Raw genomic sequence first — 20,281 nt, 5'->3', positions numbered from 1 at the left:
AATTAAGTATCATTTAAATAATCAGTGCATCCACATCTTGACTACACTCATTTATACTTTGACCACGAACACACGCCCCCAATAACTAACTTCTCGACCATGGACCACTAAATAAGTGCGGTCGGTCGCACCGTCCCCAGGAAACCCGGATACGCTTTACGCAGCTGCAGGATGAGGAGGAGGGACTGAGGAAAACTCCTGCCTCAAACTCCTGCCATGGCTGCAGCGGTGTGGATCGATCGAGGACGGAGGGCTGTGACTGCTGTGGGGACAGTGACGAGATCCAGTCACACGGCTGTAAAATCCACGTATGACGCACTGGTCATCGGAGGAGGTGAGATCTGTGGACTGCAGGTTAAAAAGTGCAGAAACCACAGGAGCTATGCTGCAGCGTATCATTAACAGCCTGCGTTTCAGCTAAGTGCGCAAAAGTAATTTGCAACTGTGTATTTCTTGTTAAAACTCCGCCTGAGACAAGGAGTTTTGTTTGGCTCCGTCTCTTAGTATATATTTAAGTGGTTTGCAAGATCAACGTTTCATCTGAATTGTTCAACTTTGGACTCATTGTTTGGACTGTAAAACGTTCTGCAGAGCATGCACAAAGTGGCCAGCAACCCTTTTGTAAACTTAAACCTAAATAACTGCCAATGAAGCTTAATTTTAGAGTTTCAAGTAACTTTTATTGGGGAATTTATATATTTTTTGGGAGTTTGACTGACATATGTTACATTTCATTGCAGGACACAATGGACTGGTGGCAGTGAGTTAATGCATTTGTTCCTTAACACCTACAGTATGTTGTAAGACATTAAAGGCCATTAAAGGAAACAGGGTAAAGGTGATGTGTGTATGTGTGTATAGGCTGCATATCTTCAGAAGGGAGGACTGAAGACAGCTGTACTGGAGCGCAGACATGTGCTGGGAGGAGCAGCTGTTTCAGAGGAGATCTTTCCAGGTAGGGTGGCCTCTGGCTGGGATAAAATCCTGGCTTGACCCAGATCACAGAGGGCCAGTTCCCCCAAAGTAAACTACAAAAAAAAATTTTGCTACAAGTGAATGTCTAAATGAATGTACAGGCACTGTATACACAGGTTTTCTGTAATTTGGGTTAACTTTCCCTGTAGCGGTAGAGTAGGTTCAATATTTGTAAACTGTAAACAAATGTGCTAAAAGGGACTAAAATTAATGTTGAATTACACAGTTTTGTTTTTAACTTTTGTAAATTAATTAATGCATTGTGAATAAAACCTGTATGGAGTCATGCTTAAAATAAATGTAGCCTATTATTATTATTATTATTATTATTATGACTTTGTTTAAATAGCCTAACAAGTCTGTTGTGTGCAGGTTTCCACTTCTCCAGGTGCTCCTATTTGCTCAGTTTACTAAGACCTCACATTTACGCAGACTTGGAGCTTAAGGTAAACATAGCAAAGTAGTAAAATACGTAAATTCATCTAATTTTGGGACAGCCTAAAGTGTTGCAACTTTTTTGTGCTTATATCTTCAGAAACATGGGCTGAAGGTGTATATGAGGGACCCCCATGCCTTCACCCCCATGCTGGAGAACGGGGTGGGGGGTGCCCCACCAAGGTCTCTGACCTTGGGCTCAGATCTGGCCATGAATCAGAAGGAAATCAGCAAGTTCTCACAAAAGGACGCTAAGGTGATTGAAGTATTATGATAGCCATAGTAAATGGTTGATAGTATTGCGTGTTTCTGCATTTTACACGTTATTGCTGACTTATTATACTCTTGTCACAGTAATTAGAATTTAAAAAGTTGTCACTCTCTCTCTAACCTTTTTTCCTCAATAGATATAAAGTTATTCTGTTTTTTTTTCTCATAAAATCCCACACCCTACACTTACCTACTCATGTTCATCCTTTCTTTGTCATGTACCCAGGTTTTTCCAGATTATGTTGCACACCTTGATAAACTAGCAGGAGCTATCCACCCTCTCCTGGATGCTCCTCCTGTAGACATCCCAGGTGTAACCGCTGGATCACTGAGGAAGAGGCTGGCTGCAGCTAAAACACTGATGCCTGTTGTCAAATGTGGTTCGTTGGTGGACGTGGGCTTGAGAAATTTATATTTCCAGAACAGCAAAATATTCATCATGTTCTCATTTTGTTTTGCACTTACTGAGTCATGACATTATGTTTTTGACTATAGGTTTGAAACTGGGCAGAAACATTCCAGATTTTTACGAGATTATAACTGCACCAATAATGAAGGTTTGTTGCAATAAGATTGGTGGTAATTGCTGTTTTTTTTTTTTTGACTGCATCATGACTAACTCGTGTTTTGTATCGTAGATCCTCAATCGGTGGTTTGAGTCGGAGCCTTTGAGAGCAACACTGGCTACTGATGCTGTGATAGGAGCTATGACCAGTCCAAGTAATCCTGGTAGTGGGTGAGGACCTTTTAGGACACCCTGTGGCACACACACTTCACCGCCAAAATGACAATTTGTATATTAATTACTCACCCTGTTGAATTAAGTCTCCATAGTGAATGAAGAATCTGAAAACAGAGAATATTCTTCTATTCTTGATGAATCAAAGTCATCGGGGACCATGTGAAACAACAGCAAAACTATATCAAAACATTCATTTGCAAACTCTTACACAGCATAGTCTGAATCTCATCATCCAGTCATTTGCGCAGTACACGCTAAACACATGCATTTTAGCAAAAGCTTTAATATTTCAAGCAGTTTCGCATAATCAGTCTCTAGCAGGGACAAGTGACGGAGGCATGTGGGAGGATTATTTCCTGAATTTAATGTCACTAGGGATGTGTAACTTATATACTTATGTTAATTTGGGGGGTGAAGTACTTACTTTAACTGCATTAAACTTAAAACCAACTTTGCCTTTCAGGTATGTGCTCTTGCACCATGTGATGGGAGAGTTAGAGAAGGAGAAAGGAGCGTGGGGTTATGTGGAAGGCGGCATGGGAGGCGTGTCTCAGGCCATTGCTAGCTCTGCTCGATCATATGGTGTAGAAATTTTCACTGAGAAGGTAATATGTTTTTTATTAACTGATTATGATTTTGATGCAGTTTATTTTGTGGAAATTCTATTCTGTATTTTGGTCTTTATGCAAATACAACCTGTATCATTGGCAGGATGTAGGACAGGTTCTGGTCGGTTCAGATGGTGCTGCCAAAGGAGTGGTGTTAAAGGATGGCACAGAGATCCAAAGTAAAATTGTTTTATCTAATGCTACCCCATATGTAACCTTCAAGAACCTCACGCCACAGGTAATATAGAGAAATAAAAAAACATCTAAAAAAAAACAAACAACACATATGTAACCATGGCACCAGACAATATAATTTATTCTGGCTTCCTGTTTTCATTGTAGGCAGCCCTTCCACCAGAGTTCATCAAGGCCATAGATCAGATAGACTACACCTCCCCTGTTACCAAGATTAATGGTAAATTTGCTGTTTCATGCTAAACATTCTTTAGCTGTTAGTTATGTTTTGACTGCTAAAAATAAAGATAGATATAATCAACCAACGGTGCTCACTGTCAAAATAATATAAAATGTTGCCACTCCTGAGATGCAGTGTAGACCTTTTGCTCTTTAAAGCTGCCTCAGAGCATGATCACATTTACTATCACAGTAATCCTTAAAAAAACAGATTTTAAAAGAACATGCCACTAGCTGCAGGGTGCATTTTCTTATTTCTATGCAAGCATTGTGTCTGTAGCCAGATGTTTACAATGTTTAGATGAAACCCCTTTTTTAGTCATACTTAACCAATTGGTCTCTTTTTTGCACTGAACTACATACACACTTTGAAAGCCACAAGGAAGTGGGAAGCTTTAAGGCAACAAGGCACAGACAGATGTAGTGTATCAGGAGGGATCAGTGTTTATTCCTCCACAATTTAGTGCTGTATGTCATTACAGTGTAAGAGTTCACTGTCTAAGCTCTTGTTACTCTAAACACAAGTTTCAAAGTTTGGGGTATTAGGAAACACACACAGCTAAGAGGATGTTTAGAGTTCTTACTGCGTGGTGCCATTTGTTGCTCCTGCTTGTCGATTACAGTGAGTCTGGGCTGTAGGGCTTTATTAAAAAGGAAGTCTTTACTCCCAACTGATCCTTTTCAATGCATTGCTTCTTAGACGTAAGGATAGACTCTGTTTTTCAGAATTAATTTTGACAGTTTTGGCATTATGGTGAGGGAATTGAGTGTTAGGTATAACATATTCCTTGCACTGAGAGTTGTCTTCATTGTAATTCAAATATTTAAAAATTGGAAAGTGAAGCACATGCTTAAACATAATCTTAGAGCAAACACTGACTCAATGTCATTTTCTTTACTCTGACCTGTTTTTACAGTGGCAGTGGACAAGCTACCAAACTTCCTAGCATCTCCCACACCAGATAATAAACCTGGACCTCACCATCAGTGCTCCATCCATCTCAACTGTGAAAGTGTGGAGCTACTGGAGACTGCATACAAAGAGGCCATGAATGGACGACCTTCAGCAAGGTACATATGTCTTCACACTCCAAGTGAACACTCCTATACACAACACATTTTCCAATGTAATCTCATTCCTACTTGTCAAATTTTAACCAGTATGCAGAAGTCTCCAGCATCGTCCTTTGGTGGTGTATCTTTCCACAGAAGGGCGGCAGTTACATAGGTTTAGGAAACAACACTATTTGGTTACGGCTAGGAAATAATTAGGTTGACGATACGTGCTGGAGTCCTCGTGTGACTAACAGGGTGTTTGGCAGTTAGGTTTAGGAAACAAAAATTGTAAAAGATTGTAGTTAATGACTAACATCAACAATCTTTTTCTAACCCTAACTAAGTAGTTTTGATGCTAAATGTTACTTTGATAATGACCAACTAACTGGTGACTTAACAACCTGGAAGACAAAAAAATTACGTAAAAAAATAACTCAACGTTGACTTTTAGTTTCACATAGGACATGAACACAAGTCTCCTGGGTGAAAGCCCTGAGCTTTTTGGACCCATCCACCTACCATCCAATCCAAAGTGAATTTTCTCGCTCTGTATACTGTGTCTGTTGCTCCGCATGTCTACCAATGATGTGGATGGATTTACAGTGAAGTCAGTTGAAAGTCTGGTGTGTCTTATTCTGACAAAAAAGTATAAATTGTGCTTCCATATCTGACAGAGGGCCACTGATCAAGCAGTGATCAGCAAGTTTTTTTTATGGCCTTTTTATGCCTGAGACCAGACCTTTTTCCCCCTATGTTGCCATGTAAGATCCAACATTTTGCATTCAGCAACCAAATCATTCCACTGGTTAGCTGACAATGCATGCAAAAGAAACTACTGGAGGTAAACATCAAAATGCAAAATTCCTTATAATGCATACGTCTTAATACTATTCTATTATGTGCCCTGTGGTATATTTTTTTCTATACACATTTATGTCAACATGACTGAACAACAGAGTGAGCTGGGATGTTCTTATATCCTTATCTCATAGATAACACGTAGCCTTGAATGGATAAGCTTCTGTCAGCTCAGCATGAGGACTAGCTCTTGCAATGTATCTGTAACAAAAACTGTATCAGTACGTATTTTGATTCTAATTTTTTGTCAACAACTCACCCATCCTTCTTCCCTCATCGTGCCTCTCTGTTCCTGAAGACCCATGCTGGAGATGACCATCCCCTCTGTGTTGGATCCAACTCTGGCCCCCCCTGGCTGCCACGTGGTGTCACTGTTCACTCAGTTCACCCCCTTCCACATAGAGGGCAGAGAGTGGACTGATCAAGACAGGGAGACCTATGCAGACACTGGTAACACAAAATTATCCAAGAGTTAGAGCATGCTGTGTTTAAAGCTGATCTTAAACTGATATGTATTTATTTAATGATATGATGGCAGAACTAGAAAGGAAATTGTTTGTCCCAGAATGAGACTTTCAAATTTAAAGTAATGATCTGTTCTTTTTAAATGTTAAAATTCCAAATAATTAAACAATATTTAAAGTTAGCACACTTTTTAAAACGACACTGATTAAGCTGTTTTTACGTGTATTCCTGTCTCTTCAGCATTTGACTGGGTGGAGCAATACGCCCCTGGATTTAAAAAGTCGGTGGTGGGGAGGGACATCCTAGCTCCACCTGACCTGGAGAGGATCTTTGGGCTCACTGGAGGGGTACACACATTGACTGTACACACTGTAGAGCTGAGGAGCAATTTGAATGTCAATCCACAGCTGATTTGGTTGACACAATCAACAGTTCACTGGTTGAGGAAGTAATTTGCTTCCTCGGCAGTGTTGACCATCAGCTCAGGGACAGCCCTGTTGTATAAACAGTTAATGGTTACAGACAGTTTTACCGCAACCTGCATGTCAGAGTCAAAGTTCACCAGCTGTGTAACAACAGTAGTAACACCAACTCACTGTTCATGGCGTATGAGTCTGTGAGAAATTAAACAAATGGCAGGGTACTTTTATCACAATAACATCATATTTTACATTAAGAAACACAAAGAAATGTGAGCAATTTGGTTTTGTCTTTACAGAATATCTTCCATGGATCAATGTCGCTGGATCAGCTCTACCTAGCACGACCTTTGCCCTCTCTCTCAGACTACCGTTCACCAATTAAAGGGCTGTATCTGTGTGGCAGCGGCTCTCATCCAGGTTTGCTTTTAATGCTTAGCCCTCAGCTGAATACCGAACTGTTTGTTGCATATAATATTGTATAAATACAATAGTTTATATCATGCTGTCTTGTGTAAGATGAGCACAGAACCTGTGGATGAAATCTTCTCCTCACTGTTGGTGATAAAGAAATTAGGTCATGTGATGATGTCACTTGATGATGTGTAGCTGAGTAAACTGTTTCTGATTTCCCAACACAGAACAAAACTGACTGACTCTTGCCCATTTTATATGTTGTTTTTTTCTTAGGTGGTGGTGTGATGGGTTCTCCTGGCTGGAATGCAGCGCTCACTGCCATGGCCGACCTGAAACGTCGCTGAAACATGGGACATCTTCAGTTTGTGGTCCGCTCATCAGTACTCAACCTCTCTACTGTCTCATTTATGTGAATTTGACTCACTCCAGAAATGAATTGCAACAACTCACTCCAACTATGTATCTGATCAGTGATATCTACCACATTGTGTGTGTAAGGGTATTATAACTGACATGTGATGAAAGAGCTCAGGAGAGACTCAATACATTTTATTTATGGATCATCCATGTGAAAAGTCCACCAGTCAATCACTGCTGATGTGAAACACAAGTGCAATACTGTCATAGTAAATCCTCCCTCCATAAGCGGCTCCACTTATGAAGTCATCTAACTGAGCCAGCAGAAAATCACTGATACCAAAACATCAATGTTGAGGACAAATACATTTTTAGATTAACTGGCAATGAAATGAACTGTTTTGTAATTAAGGAAATGAAGCACAATGGGACTTTTTACAATTTTGTATGAATAAATTTACATGAATTCAAGCAAATATGTTTCACTTCTTTATATCATGCATAATGATTTAGCAAAAGGTTTAACTCACTCCAATCGCCTCACAGGAACAGCAGGCCACTCAGAGTACTGCATTCTTTTATCAGCAAAGACTTCAGAGATTTGGCCAAAAGTATACTATAGCTCATGGACTTTGGACAACAAACTTTAATGGAAGACTAACATTTTGATGCCCTGTGCATATTCATCCGAGTCAAACAGTTTTCCTAAATAACTTGCACAAATTAAGAACTTGTTCAGCATAGTCTCCCCTGTATCTTTCAAATTCTGGAGGACATAAAAATTACACAACCCTTAGAGGTGTAGATATTAAATTATTATATTATATTATTAGATTGCTACAGAAATAAGCTTTCTGGCATGCAACACTGATAAACCATCAGGACTTAACAAGGAGCAAAGCCTGACTTGTTTTTATAGCCTTAAGTCAAGTAATACCAGCTATTTCGGGGTACAAATCACCAGACCCTGAACTTGAATCAGTACAATAGTATTGTGATTTTAAATGCTTTGCGATATGCCGTGTACTGCAATAACATACAGTATATTGCAATATATTGCTATATATCATTGTTTTGCAACTACATGAAGCTTAGTATCCGCTTTCTGTTAGGGGAGGATATTAAGGAGAATGGGAGTCTCTGTATTGTTTGACTCTGATGAAGATGCAGATTAGTTACTTTGCAGATTCAGATCAATAATACAAGATGTAGTACCATGGGTTACACTACCCGGTAGTATATATAGTAATTGAAATGAGCTCCACCTTTACCAGCTGCACAGGAAAGCGATGAACACATTAATGCATTAGTAATTATGATCTAGTAATATCAGAGTCAGAAATACTTTATCAATCCTTGGGGGAAAATTGTGGTTCACTACAGTTACTCTGAAAAGCACAGTAGGAAGAAAAAAAAAGTACAAATACAAAGTATGTAAAAATATAAAACAGAAATACAGTAATAAAAAAACAATTAGCACTACTATGCAAATATTTCAAAGTAATATTTATGTATATAATACAATGTGCTGAGTGTGTAAAGTGTATGTTCAAATGTATAATGTATAAAACTACTATGTAAAGTACGAAATATAAAATGTGTCTGATGCTACAATGTACAACAGATATAAGCTGTACATAAGTAAGAATTGTATATACAATATCTGTTTGTGAATATGGCACATTTGAATGATTGCTGAGATTTGTTATAGGCTATATATATATGTGTGTGTGTGTGTGTGTGTGTATATGTGTATGTATCGTCTTATATGTATGTGTGTGTGTATATATATATATATATATTCACTCTAAAAGGGCTAAGTAGGCGTTGTGGGTCTTTTAGTTGTAATTTAGTACTTTTAGCCTGTGAAATATATGACTACTTCTTCCATCTCTATAAATGTCATTCTTCGTCATTACTCACTTACTCATTCTGGTATAATGTGAACCTATCCATAATCGATAACAGTGTCCTGTCGCTTTAAGACGCCGCTCAGGGTGGACCCAGCGTCGGCGTTTGACGCTCAGGAAGTGGACTAAACCACCAAAGATTCCCGCAGATTCGATATCGATTGTCCCAATGTTACAAACGTGTCCACCCCTGATCTAAACATTTGTTTAAACACTTTTGTGGGATATTTGAGACGATAATGCTGGATGGTTGCACTCATGAAATTCACCAGGGATATATGCAGGCTGTTGGGACTCGGGAGCGGTAAGAAAACGTCCCACTTTTTCAAAACTTTCTGAACTCAACCACAACTTAAATCGATCCCTTACGCGATAGGGAAGCGCGTGCGACAACGAAACTGTGGATATTATCGAACACGCGGTTTATTAAACTATGTATTTTTGATAGTATTTCGCTGTTGTCTTTACCGTGAAGTTCAAACTGGGTTCTTGGTCTAACAATGAAGGTTCCCCTCTTGCCAGTTACACCCTTGCTTGCACCACTTCCAAGTTTGCGCAGTCGGTGCCATAAAGTTGTTGTAATAAAACGCACTTCCACAGACTTTTAACCATCACCGTCCCAGCATAACAGCATAATAGCATAATTCACTAGCCTAAGTATGCACTATAAAGCAGGAAATGTGCGGAAAAGGCGAAAACCGATACAGATTAGAAGTACATTCCCGGGTGCATGTTGGTATGATAACAATGCCTCAAATAGGTGGTAAAAACCCTGCAGCCCAGAACTTGCGCAGCTGTATATTTAGATGAGCATCACGTTAAATAGTCTAAAAGTATGTCGTGTGCCCACACTTTGTTCCTCTTCTTGGTTCTCCATGTGTGTTTTAGTTTCCAAATAGTTGTAGAGCAGGTTAGTTTACTGATTTACTGTTGAAACCACATCAGAGTCGGCTCAACAAGAGATGTTAATCAGGATATGATTACGAAGTGTGTATGTAAATCTGCGTTTTCTTACAGATTATTACACAAGAAATGATTTGCACAAACTAGCTGCACATAGCACACTGAATATTTGCTTTTTATTTCTGATGATGATTGGCTGTCACAAACTGAAACTGGCCATGCCATGTTAACTCAAATCCATTCACAACAATTGTACCAGCCGCTTTGCAATTTATCTAAAGACTGATGATTCACTGTTCATTATCGTTTTAATGTGTCATAAGTGCATTTACAAAATCACTTAAAACAGCTGACACTTGATTTAGTAATGATTTTTTAATGATAAGGTTATGTTCTTTTTTTTTTTCTCCCTCTCTCGGTTATGCCATGTAAAGAAAAACAGCCTTATTTCTGGGTTTAAGCTCCCAATTCATGATGATACACTGTTATTTTACATTCCTGCAGAAAGAGCTCACCTTTCATCTCAACACTAATTTAAGCAAGCCTCCTTGAAGGAGAGAGACAGAGACTCTTTTGTTGCTTTTGTCCACTGGTCTTGGATCATTTATATGTTAGGAGGACATTCCATTATAGTTAAGATTCAACAAAAAAGCCTGATTCAGCCAAGGGGATGGAGCTGCAGTTTAGCAGTGGTTGTTTCTTGACATTTGAGTAGTGAGCCAGACACGGACAGCTGAAATTCCTTCTACTTTCTATGTATGTTTAGAGACAGTAACTCCTTGCACTGGTGAGATGGTAGAGTCTTTACCAAAGGCAATGAGACTTGGCGCTTGACAGATGCAAAAAAAAAAAAAAAGCAGTACAATAGAGCAAAACAGCATTAGGCAGGAGGAGAGTTGCAATCACTCCCATCAATTCCTCCCGAGTCACAACATGAGTCACAGACCAAGTATGAATTTGTCACTTCTCTGGAAATCTTTGCTGAACAAATGGAAATCTGACACTACATGCATGCCCCAGTGTTTGGTTCTTTTTATCTTTTCATTTGTTTGCTGCCATTAAGCCTAAATCAGCTCCAGGTTTTTGGTTTTGATCTCATCCATGCCTCCCCAACACACGCACACATCCCACCTTGAGGGCAATGGTTGTTTTCAAGCAAGTATCTGAGAAAAGATACCGTGTTCTCAAATATCCATGCCTGAGGCAGCTGTGTGTTGCATGTTGTTCCTGTGGCAATGGAAAATTCAGAGCAAACATCCCTTGCTTAACATCAAGAAGAAACAAGTTGAATCAACAACTCTGTGCACATTTTTGTCCCATGTTGAGCTTTCCTGGTTCTTTTTAAAGAACAAAGCATTACATCATGCTTCCTGTCTTGGCCCGGTGTCATAAAGTTTTGCATTTGGTTATATCAAAGGTCGTTGTGGTTAGACTTGAATGTGAATAAGGAAGATGGAGCATGTTTACTTGCCATCCGGATGACCAATATTTCTTTAGGTTGTCAGGTTATAAAGGTCACACCGATTGTAGATGTGTGTTATTATTAAGGCATGTGTAGCCGACGGCTCCCATGTCACACATTACTGTCTAAAAGGACACAGTGGGAACACTTGCTATGTGGACTGGACATTGTATCATTTTAGGAACGAGAGCTATTTGACAACATATCTGGTTCCCACAAAATGAAGACAGTGTATTTCCTGACAGGCCCTCCTGTCCAGCAGCAGGAGGAGCAGATGGACTGTAGTGCCGCCACCCCTGACCCAAGCAATGACGCCACTTTGTCACAGGTAAACAAATAGTGTCAGACTGACAGGGCATTGTCAGGACTGCAAGGGTGCAATGTGCAATGTTCAACTGTGTGTGTGTTTTTTAGGATGCATTAAATGGAGAGGAGGATCTGAGTGAGGACGAGAAGGTCAGACGAAGGGCAGAGCGACGCAAAGCCAAGAGGAAGGTGAGCACACAAATCTTTAAGATCCTACGTGTTGCACTTGTAATAAATTAAGTCTGTTGTGCTTTGTGTGGCTGATAGAGATGTGCATTTTCTGATGTGTCAAGTGCTGCGTCTGTTTCAGCGCCGTCGAAAACGTAAGAAGCAGGAACAAGTTAAGCAAAACGAGAGTGCAGAACGGGTAATAATCACATGATTCCTTTTAGGAATGCACTCTACATTTGCCTGCACTGTAAATAACTGTATGTTGATATTGCCCCACACATTAGGATGATGAAGATGAGGACGGGGGTGCCGAGTCTGAACTGGATGAAAGCGAGTCGGAGGCAGAAGTTGGTGCTGAAGAGGAGAAACAAAAGGAGGAGAAAAAGGAGGCTGCCTCAAATGTTGCCACTCCACTCACGGTGCCGTCTGGAATCAAAGGACATCAGAAGAGCCAAGAAAGAGCCACTGAAGAGGTTGGGGTGTGATACTAGTAGTATGCATGTATGAATCCTCTGCCTCAAGAGTTGGAGGTCCAGCCAAACACTACAGTAGAAAACATTAACATTAAGCGCCACTTTTCTAATTTAAGTGAGTGAATTTTTTGGGGTGGTATTTGTCTGATAAAGGCCTGGTGATTGAACACCAACGTCTGACTTTCTGTGTCCCACAGGAGCCAGAGTGGGATGTGAGCAGTGCCTTCTTTGCTAATGCTGCTAGCCATATCAAACCCAAAGGATCAGGTCGCAAGTCCAAAGAAAACAAGGAGAACGAGGCCAGGAGAGAGGTGAATGAATACTAATACATAATGTAAGATGAGGAGGTATAGCAAGAGCTCCTGTCATAACCGTGCACTATTTTTCTTGGGGCAGCAGTAATAAAAAGACTCCTATGGATTTTTCAGGCCAAAGTTCTTTAGTTATGATCTTGGGGACTGTCCTTCTTTAGAAACATTACAAATCATTGTTCCTCTCTATTTGAAAGTGCAGTGCAAGGCCAGGAGATATGTGACTGAATACTTATACATAATGTAAGATACAGAGGTATAGCAAGAGCTGCCATCATACCTGTACGCCAGAGTCCTGCCTGGGGGCAAAAAAGGTGATTCACGGGTGGTATTTTGTCTAATTAATTTTATTCCGTTCTTGGTACAAAAAAAAGAACACGCGGGTCAGATTGTGGCCAGTGTATGACAAATATATTTCACAATTCCAGTGGACCCTTAAAAACTCTTTTTCAACTTATTTCAACTATCTAAACTAATGGGTGTTAAAATGTTGTGAATCAGTCATTCAAAATGTTAAGACATGGGAAGCAGGTTTTTGTGAATCATTTTTGTGACATTACATTGTAAAATCAAAAAAAGCTTTTTATGTAAATTAAACTTCTTAGTTTTACATGTACGAAATGTACCAAATTGATCACTTTATATGTGCTGCTTAACTGATATATTTAAACAACGCATGGTTATTATAGGAGTTGCGTTTTTGGGTTGGACTGCGGAACTTGTGTCAGCGATTCGGATTCTGAAAGTAATTGGTCATATGTGTGGATCTGCATGTTATAGCTATGGTTCGGGAGTAGGTGTTAAAAAGTCAGACTTTGCACTCGTTTTCTAGTGGCAGCAGTATGTTTCTTCAGGCAGTTCCAAAGTCTGATTTGTGAAAAAGTGGACTCTGGACCATGAAAGGGCTTACAACACTTGATATTATGTGTACTTTTTGACCTACTACCAGCTGTGGGATGAAGCTCAGACCTTGATTATTTGTATCTTGAATTAGGCTAATGAATTGCTTCAGCTCTTTAAGGCAGCCTATATTTGCATCTAACAATGACAAAATAAAGTAGATGCATAGCACAAACATACTTAACCAGCTGCTAGAAACTTGTAAAAGCTGTTTTCATTGTTTCTGCAGGTTAAACAAAGCTGTATGTACATGTTTATTTCTGTTACATAAATGCAGATAATTTTACGCATCTGTTTTGAAAAGTCGAATCAAATCAGAGCAATTCCTGTTGAAAATGTTTGGAACTTATTAATCACACAAATGAAAATATTTTTCTTTCAGACAAATGGAACTGACACCATGACTAAGAAAAGTGCGTCACTAACAGGTAAAGAATGGTTTCTGTATACCAGGCTACGTAATGAACCTTTTAATTGGTTATTCATTTAAAAAAAAAACCAAAACATCAAGGAAATTATTGATTACACATTCCTCTGTGCTAGCATATCAGCATGCAGCGCTGCGGCCAGTTGAGGCCTGGGACTGCCGACTCACCAGACAATTATTTACAAGCATTTTTTCTTTCTTGCAGAAAAAGGCATAAAGCTGGTGCAAGAGGGGCAGTACACACAAGCTGTCAGCATGTTTACAGAAGCCATCAGATGTGATCCAAAGGATTACAGGTACAGCATTTGTGTTTATGACTGGTCTGTTACAAAGGGAGTATGTATATTTTAGACATGTGTAACCTATTGCATCAACATTAAATTGCATCCTGCAGGTTCTTCGGGAATCGTTCCTATTGTTATTACTGCTTGGAGCAGTACCCTCAGGCCCTGGCAGATGCTGAACGCTCCATTCAGCTAGCCCCAGACTGGCCCAAAGGATACTTTCGCAAGGGCAGTGCTCTCATGGGCATGAAGGTGGGCACATGGGATACGGCACGTAATCAAAGAAATGTGCTTAGAAACTTCACACTTATAGTGCGACAAGATTAGGCATTACTAACTCATTTTTGTGGTTCTTTGTGTGTGTTGTAGCGGTACAGTGAGGCAGAGAGAGCCATGGAGCAGGTGCTGAAACTCGACAAAGACTGTGAGGAGGCTGTCAATGACCTCTTTAACTGTAAAGTGCTGCAGTTAATGGTAAATACACCCGCAAACAAAGCAGCAAAGGTGCTTCCTGTAAGCTTGGTAGCTGTAAATAAAAATAACCAGAGCTTCCTTTGAGATTTTCATTTTTAGAAGCAACATTTTGCTAACTAGTTATCTTGAAAAAAATGGAAAAATTGAATTCATTTGATTGTGTTTTCATGACTGGCTATTCATTTTTCTGTATTCTTTCAATAGGACCTTGGTTTTGAAGAAGTGCAAAGTGTCCTACTGCTGGAGAGATTCTCAACTGTACAGGCTGTCCTGGCATCTTGTTCTGATGCAGCCAGAGGTAAGATCACATGCACATGTTTTGTAAAAATGGCCTGCATGTTCTCTTTGTAACACTGGAGAGCAGTGATGTAAGCAGTAATGGGCTGAATGTTAAAAGCCTACAGTCTTTTAATGATAAAGCTCTTTTTGTTTTGCAGCTGGGAGCCAAGATTCATCAGTTGTGCAGCCAGGGTAGGTGACCATAGTTAGTCCAATCAAAGCTAGGGCTCAGAAAATGTACTTTTTTTTCATGCATTTATCTTAATAGGTTGAAACACCTTCAATGTTATTTGGAGAAGTTTCAGCAGTTTATGTATCTGAACTGTGATTGTATTGCTGTCAGTCACATTCTCTCTCTTTGTCGTTCCTTCAGAAGCCCTTGCCCGTCTCTGTGGGTGGGAAATGTGACCACTGAGCTAACTGAGAAACACCTATGGGACCTCTTTAAAATGTATGACCCTATTACGGTGCAATATTTGATACTAACCCAATCCATGACCTAAAATCAGCTTCCATAAGCACAATGTCCTATTCCTAATTCAATAATTGAAAAGAAATCTCAGCAAGCATTTGTGAGTGGACCTCATTTAAACACAGACACACAAAAATTTAATATTGAACTAAAGTGGTTATTGAATTGTCTGTTGTTCGCTTTGCATTCTAGGTATGGTGAGATCGAGAGTATTCGTGTTCTGCATGAGAGATTCTGTGCCTTTGTCAACTTCAAGAATGCAAACATGGCAGCTCGTGCCATGGAGAAACTAAATGTGAGTGTGTGTATGTGTACCTATGTGCTTGGCCTCTTTCAATCTTGTATCTGTTTTTAAAGCCATTTTTATACAGAGATAAACAACGAAGACCCTTCATCTCGCTGGCTTTGCTTTTTTATACTGAACCAAACAGGGCAGGCATTATAGCACTCTGCTTCCTGATTAGATAGCATGTGGGCGTTCTAAACAGAAGCATGACGTATAACACAACAGCGTCGGTCCCTAGTGTGACATACCATACGAGTCGCGCAGCGCTTTTAAAACAACAACAATGACATAACAAGGCCTTAACAATAATTTAGTGTCCCTGTTGTATGGCGGTTGATCTCGTCCTCTGCTCAGAGGTTAAAGAGCTCCGGTATTTCATTGTCTGCCCAATATGTGGATATTTTCGGTAGCTGTTCTTTTTTTCTGAGTTAGCTGCTAACTGCTTTTCAAATCCCCTAGAAGTGGGTTGTACACATGACATTTCATCAAAATGTCATGCCTGTCCCTGCCTGATGACTGTTCCTTTTAAACACGCGATTCTGCGCTTTTACTACCTCCAGCTTAAAGAGAAGACAACTCTGTTCCCTTATTCTGCTATTGTAGCTTTTCATACAGAACAGCGAGGTGGATTAACAGTGTGACATTCCTGCCTTAAAATGAAAGTGTAAAGGGGCTGCATGTGTGTTTCCTCTGACAGGGTTACTGTATTGAGAACACACGTTTAGTGGTGCGCTATCCTGACCGACGCACTCAGAGGGTCCTTCCGTTTCCACTTAAGACCTGTCTCCCGGTGACACAGCAGGCAGGCACAGCTGCTGGGTAAGAAACACTTCAGCCTCACTTAAAAAAACTGTCTAAGTTAGTGAAATTATATAATAAGAATACAGTTTTATTTGCTTTAAAAATGAATATGCTTTCTTTTTTTGTCTCTATGTCACCTTCCTCTCTGCCCAGACCTCGACGACGTGGCCCAGTTAATGGAGACGAGTGTTACTTCTGGAGAACCACCGGCTGCCATTTTGGGGACAAATGTCGCTACAAACACATTCCTGATCAGAAAGGCAAGGACAGGAAGCCCTGGCAGCCTTGAACTGAGTTTACTCTCTGCCTCAGTAGTGTGCAGGAAACTGGGATGCACAGACTGACCCAAAGGAGCCGGTACTTACTGGACCACGTTCTCCGGGCTAAAAATATTAACTGTAGCAGAATGGACCAGAATAGTCAAAGGATCAGAGCCAGCTCTCTAAGGCTCTAAGGCAGGGATAGTTACACATGTGTCACAAAAGACTGGGAGTGTGAGGGTTTTTTAAACGACTGCACTCAATAATATTGCTCAATAGTACAACATTAACCTGAGGGGAGCAACAAAATTACTCTGTGCGCTCTTTGTGTTGAATGAAAACGTTCACATTCGCAGCCTTCCATGGCACATGGTGACCTTATCCAGCTTTAAGGGATACAACGTCACAGGCATACAACATAAGAAGAAAGTGCAACTGCTTTGGTTCACTACGGAAAAAAAGTAACGGCTCTGTCATGCACGGCAGTAATGAAAGGACTTTCAGGCCAAGGTTCTTCGGTGATGGTCCAGGGGACCTTCCTTCTTTAGAAACATTGCAAATCAAATGTTCCTTCCTATTTTTAAATTCCAGCAACTCAGCCGACTTTAAAGGAATACTTCACCCACAAAGTGACCATGTGTATATCAGTGTGCATTTCATTGAATTTGTGAAGAAAACTTTATTAATTGAAATGTACAGGACCATGTTAAACAACAGCAAAACTACATCAAAATGTCTTTTTACAAAGTCTTACACAAGTCCTGCATCATGATTCAAGTCTCATTTTTCCAGTCATATGCTCAGTACTTCCCAAACACACGCGTTTTTGCTTAAGTGAATCAATTTAAAACCTTCAGTACAAACGGCCTCATACACAGCAGAGCTCATATGCACACGCATGCTCAGGCATGTCAGGGTGCGCTACTGGTAGGCAGACGTGTTTTATATTTAGGGTTTCCACACACTTTCATGGACAAAATTTTAATACTTTTCCATGACTTTTCAAGGACCCTAGTTTTTTTTGTCTGGTGTTTTTAAAAAATATTAGATTCAAACATAATATAAGCTGGCACACATGAGGAGAAGAGGGAGAGACAAACGTGGGGAGAGAATGGAGAAATGTATGTGATTGAAACAAAATGTTATCACACCGACGCTTATTAGAGCTGCGTTACATCGACACCTACAGAAATTTGTCCCGATGTTACATTACATGGAAGGTTATCCACATTAGATTACTGTAACAACTTCATTACACACAAGAAATTATAGAGTTTTTCCAAAATGTTGAATATTTTATACTGATTCCATGACTTTTCCAGGCTTGGAATTTGTGATTGGGAAATTCCATGACTTTTCTAGGTTTCCCATGATCATGGGATCACCCTGTTTATTGCAACATTTTAGCGAAAATCCTTGCATTTGGTAAGCACTGAGCATACGGCTGGATAAATGAGACTTGGATTTTACTGCAAAAGTTATTTGTAAACCGATGTTTTTATATAGTTTTGCTGGCACACTGATAAACCTGGTCCACAGTGAATTCAATTCATGAAAAACATCTGCTTTTTTTTTGAGGTAACTCACGGTGACAAACTAATGAACAAAATGTAACTTTTTGGATGAAGTATTCTTTTAACTTGAATTTTGTGAAACTGATGTTTTTAATACATGACTCATGACGGTTGACATCAGTCTGCGGTTCAGACTAGGACTCCATTTCCCTGTCATTGTTCCTGTTCTGATATGAGCACATTGACCACCACACCAAAGACTTAACAACAGATATACTTTACATTTCGGTACTTCCCCTATGCAGATGATGTTTTCTTTTAGCCAATAAGCTAGAGAGACCCAGAGAGGTGCCTTTATACTGTGCTATGTAGCCTTAGTTATGATCTTCATGGGTGAGCACAAATAAGAACCACAAATTTGGGTTTAGGGATTTCAACTTGTTTCCAATGCCGTTAATGAGTGGATTAGGCATCTATTTTACTTACTCATTGGCTGCCCTGTTTTTTTAAAAGTTATTAACACACATTGCATTTAGTTGTCATGAAAAGTTACGGAGGACTCATTGTTCTTCATAACCAGATTTATAGGGCATGGCAGAGGGTAAGAAACACCTTTAAATTTCATGCAGTCCAGTAGAATAAATACTACCTTTATGAAGGCTGTAGTGATCTTTTTTTGAGACTGTATCAGAGAGGTATTATTTCAATATGATGGAAATTTAAGTCCATACATTTTGCTGTATTGGATTGCATGAAATGTCAGGTGTAACATTTTTCAAACTCCACCCTTCTCCCCGTTTTTGGGGACTTAAAGGAGAGCTAGTTGAGGCAGTGATCTGTGCCCAATGCAAATGGATAAGCCAGATACCTTTTTATCTCAGCATTAGAATACACATTTGCATAGTAAACATCAGTGCTTTATGTCTATGCAAAAGAAAAGTGCCGACTTGATTGTCAGTTCCCTTGTCAGACACACATGCACCAACCACCTCTGGCAGAAGTAGCCTGTTTCCGTAGGTTGTTAATTTCTGTGACAAGGCAATGTCATTCATAAACGAGTTCATACTACAGGACAGTGCCTTGGAATTACTCATGTTCAGTCACGTGTGCACACATTAATGGCCACATGTGTAACCTGATCCACTCACAGTACTTGTGAATCTTAAAAAGCAGTGTTTTTTTACTTTAGGACCTCCATTTCAGTATTTCGGTGAACCAAAGAATGCTTCATCTGATGGCTCTGCACTGAAAACAGCTTTCATTAGTTTCAACACTAGACTACATTTAAAATGCATCAGCATGCGCCTGCATCACCCCTTAGATAACGATTACAGCTACCACACCTGGTTTAAGTCCACACTACATTCACTATTAAACTTCGCACAGCACAGTGAGAGTATTTATTTTCCTATTTATACTTTATTTTTTTCTATTTCATTTTTACAGCAGAACTTGGGAGCTGAATACAGCTTCTCTTTTAATGGCCTTTTAGTAATTCTTTAAGTCTCCACTTCTGTTTCCCGTTGGCTTTAAGAGACAAGCATTATAAAGAACCATCTGGTGCAAACAAAGTCACATTCTGCACTTCTGCTTTTCTTGTATTTACTTTCTGTCGTGTGGCTAAAACTTGTGAAAAAGGAATTGGACACCAAACCTAAGGATGGCTGCACTTGTTGATTTAACAAACTCACTTGTTTCTTTTGTGACTGGTGCTGTTAACTATGGTTGCACAGTGCATTTAATTTTCCAGACTAATAAAATGACCTGGATTTTGCCGTCGTATATTTTGATGTCATCTTATGGATATTGTCAAACTTGGACAAACAATTTCCCTGGTTTTTAATTTGAGCTATTTGGTATGTTTTTATTCTTTCTTTTTTTTTTTTTAACATATATTGTTTTAAACTATTTCAGGAAAATGCATTTTTTTTAAATAATTATGTACACTTTGATAACCAGAGCACTGCAATCCTGTTAATCTTCCAAATATTTTGTATTATCGTTACTGCACTGCAAAAAGTCTTTTATATTT

The 20,281-nt window shown here is 39.6% G+C and overlaps 2 protein-coding genes and 1 long non-coding RNA gene across 3 annotated transcripts; 2 read left to right on the top strand and 1 right to left on the bottom strand.

The window, feature by feature from the left end:
• Positions 1-200: 200 nt before the first annotated feature.
• pyroxd2 (pyridine nucleotide-disulphide oxidoreductase domain 2) lies at positions 201-7,492 on the top strand. Its single transcript, XM_042502811.1, has 16 exons — positions 201-334; positions 741-760; positions 862-955; positions 1,348-1,421; positions 1,511-1,666; positions 1,907-2,060; positions 2,176-2,237; positions 2,319-2,416; positions 2,886-3,027; positions 3,134-3,268; positions 3,373-3,445; positions 4,362-4,515; positions 5,657-5,808; positions 6,064-6,170; positions 6,542-6,662; positions 6,933-7,492. The coding sequence occupies exons 1-16, from the start codon at positions 217-219 to the stop codon at positions 7,001-7,003; spliced, it is 1,731 nt and encodes a 576-aa protein (XP_042358745.1). The 5' UTR covers positions 201-216; the 3' UTR covers positions 7,004-7,492.
• Positions 948-5,685, bottom strand: LOC121955029. Its single transcript, XR_006106586.1, has 3 exons — positions 5,618-5,685; positions 2,492-2,526; positions 948-1,028 (listed from the first exon to the last, which is right to left on the bottom strand). It is a non-coding gene; the product is annotated as an uncharacterized LOC121955029 (long non-coding RNA).
• Positions 7,493-9,044: 1,552 nt separating the features above from the next.
• On the top strand, positions 9,045-18,292 carry zgc:123010 (uncharacterized protein LOC641500 homolog). Its single transcript, XM_042502813.1, has 16 exons — positions 9,045-9,230; positions 11,537-11,619; positions 11,706-11,786; positions 11,908-11,964; positions 12,053-12,241; positions 12,439-12,552; positions 13,835-13,880; positions 14,085-14,175; positions 14,274-14,415; positions 14,533-14,637; positions 14,842-14,935; positions 15,075-15,108; positions 15,290-15,367; positions 15,581-15,683; positions 16,372-16,493; positions 16,629-18,292. Exons 1-16 carry the CDS (start codon positions 9,173-9,175, stop codon positions 16,762-16,764), a joined length of 1,533 nt encoding a protein of 510 aa, XP_042358747.1. The 5' UTR covers positions 9,045-9,172; the 3' UTR covers positions 16,765-18,292.
• The last annotated feature ends 1,989 nt before the right edge of the window (positions 18,293-20,281 follow it).

The sequence above is a fragment of the Plectropomus leopardus genome, chromosome 15, assembly GCF_008729295.1.
Source record: "Plectropomus leopardus isolate mb chromosome 15, YSFRI_Pleo_2.0, whole genome shotgun sequence".
Lineage (NCBI taxonomy): Eukaryota > Metazoa > Chordata > Actinopteri > Perciformes > Serranidae > Plectropomus > Plectropomus leopardus.
The sequence above is the reverse complement of the archived record's forward strand: the minus strand, read 5'-3'. Positions and strand labels throughout refer to the sequence as shown.

Coding starts and splice junctions, on each gene's coding strand:
- zgc:123010 (XM_042502813.1), top strand. CDS start 9,173: ATGGTTGCACTCATGAAATTCACCAGGGATATATGCAGGCTGTTGGGA. Junction 11,620..11,705: donor ATGACGCCACTTTGTCACAG/GTAAACAAATAG, acceptor TGTGTTTTTTAG/GATGCATTAAATGGAGAGGA. Junction 11,787..11,907: donor GACGCAAAGCCAAGAGGAAG/GTGAGCACACAA, acceptor CGTCTGTTTCAG/CGCCGTCGAAAACGTAAGAA.
- pyroxd2 (XM_042502811.1), top strand. CDS start 217: ATGGCTGCAGCGGTGTGGATCGATCGAGGACGGAGGGCTGTGACTGCT. Junction 2,238..2,318: donor TAACTGCACCAATAATGAAG/GTTTGTTGCAAT, acceptor TTTGTATCGTAG/ATCCTCAATCGGTGGTTTGA. Junction 3,269..3,372: donor TCAAGAACCTCACGCCACAG/GTAATATAGAGA, acceptor TTTTCATTGTAG/GCAGCCCTTCCACCAGAGTT.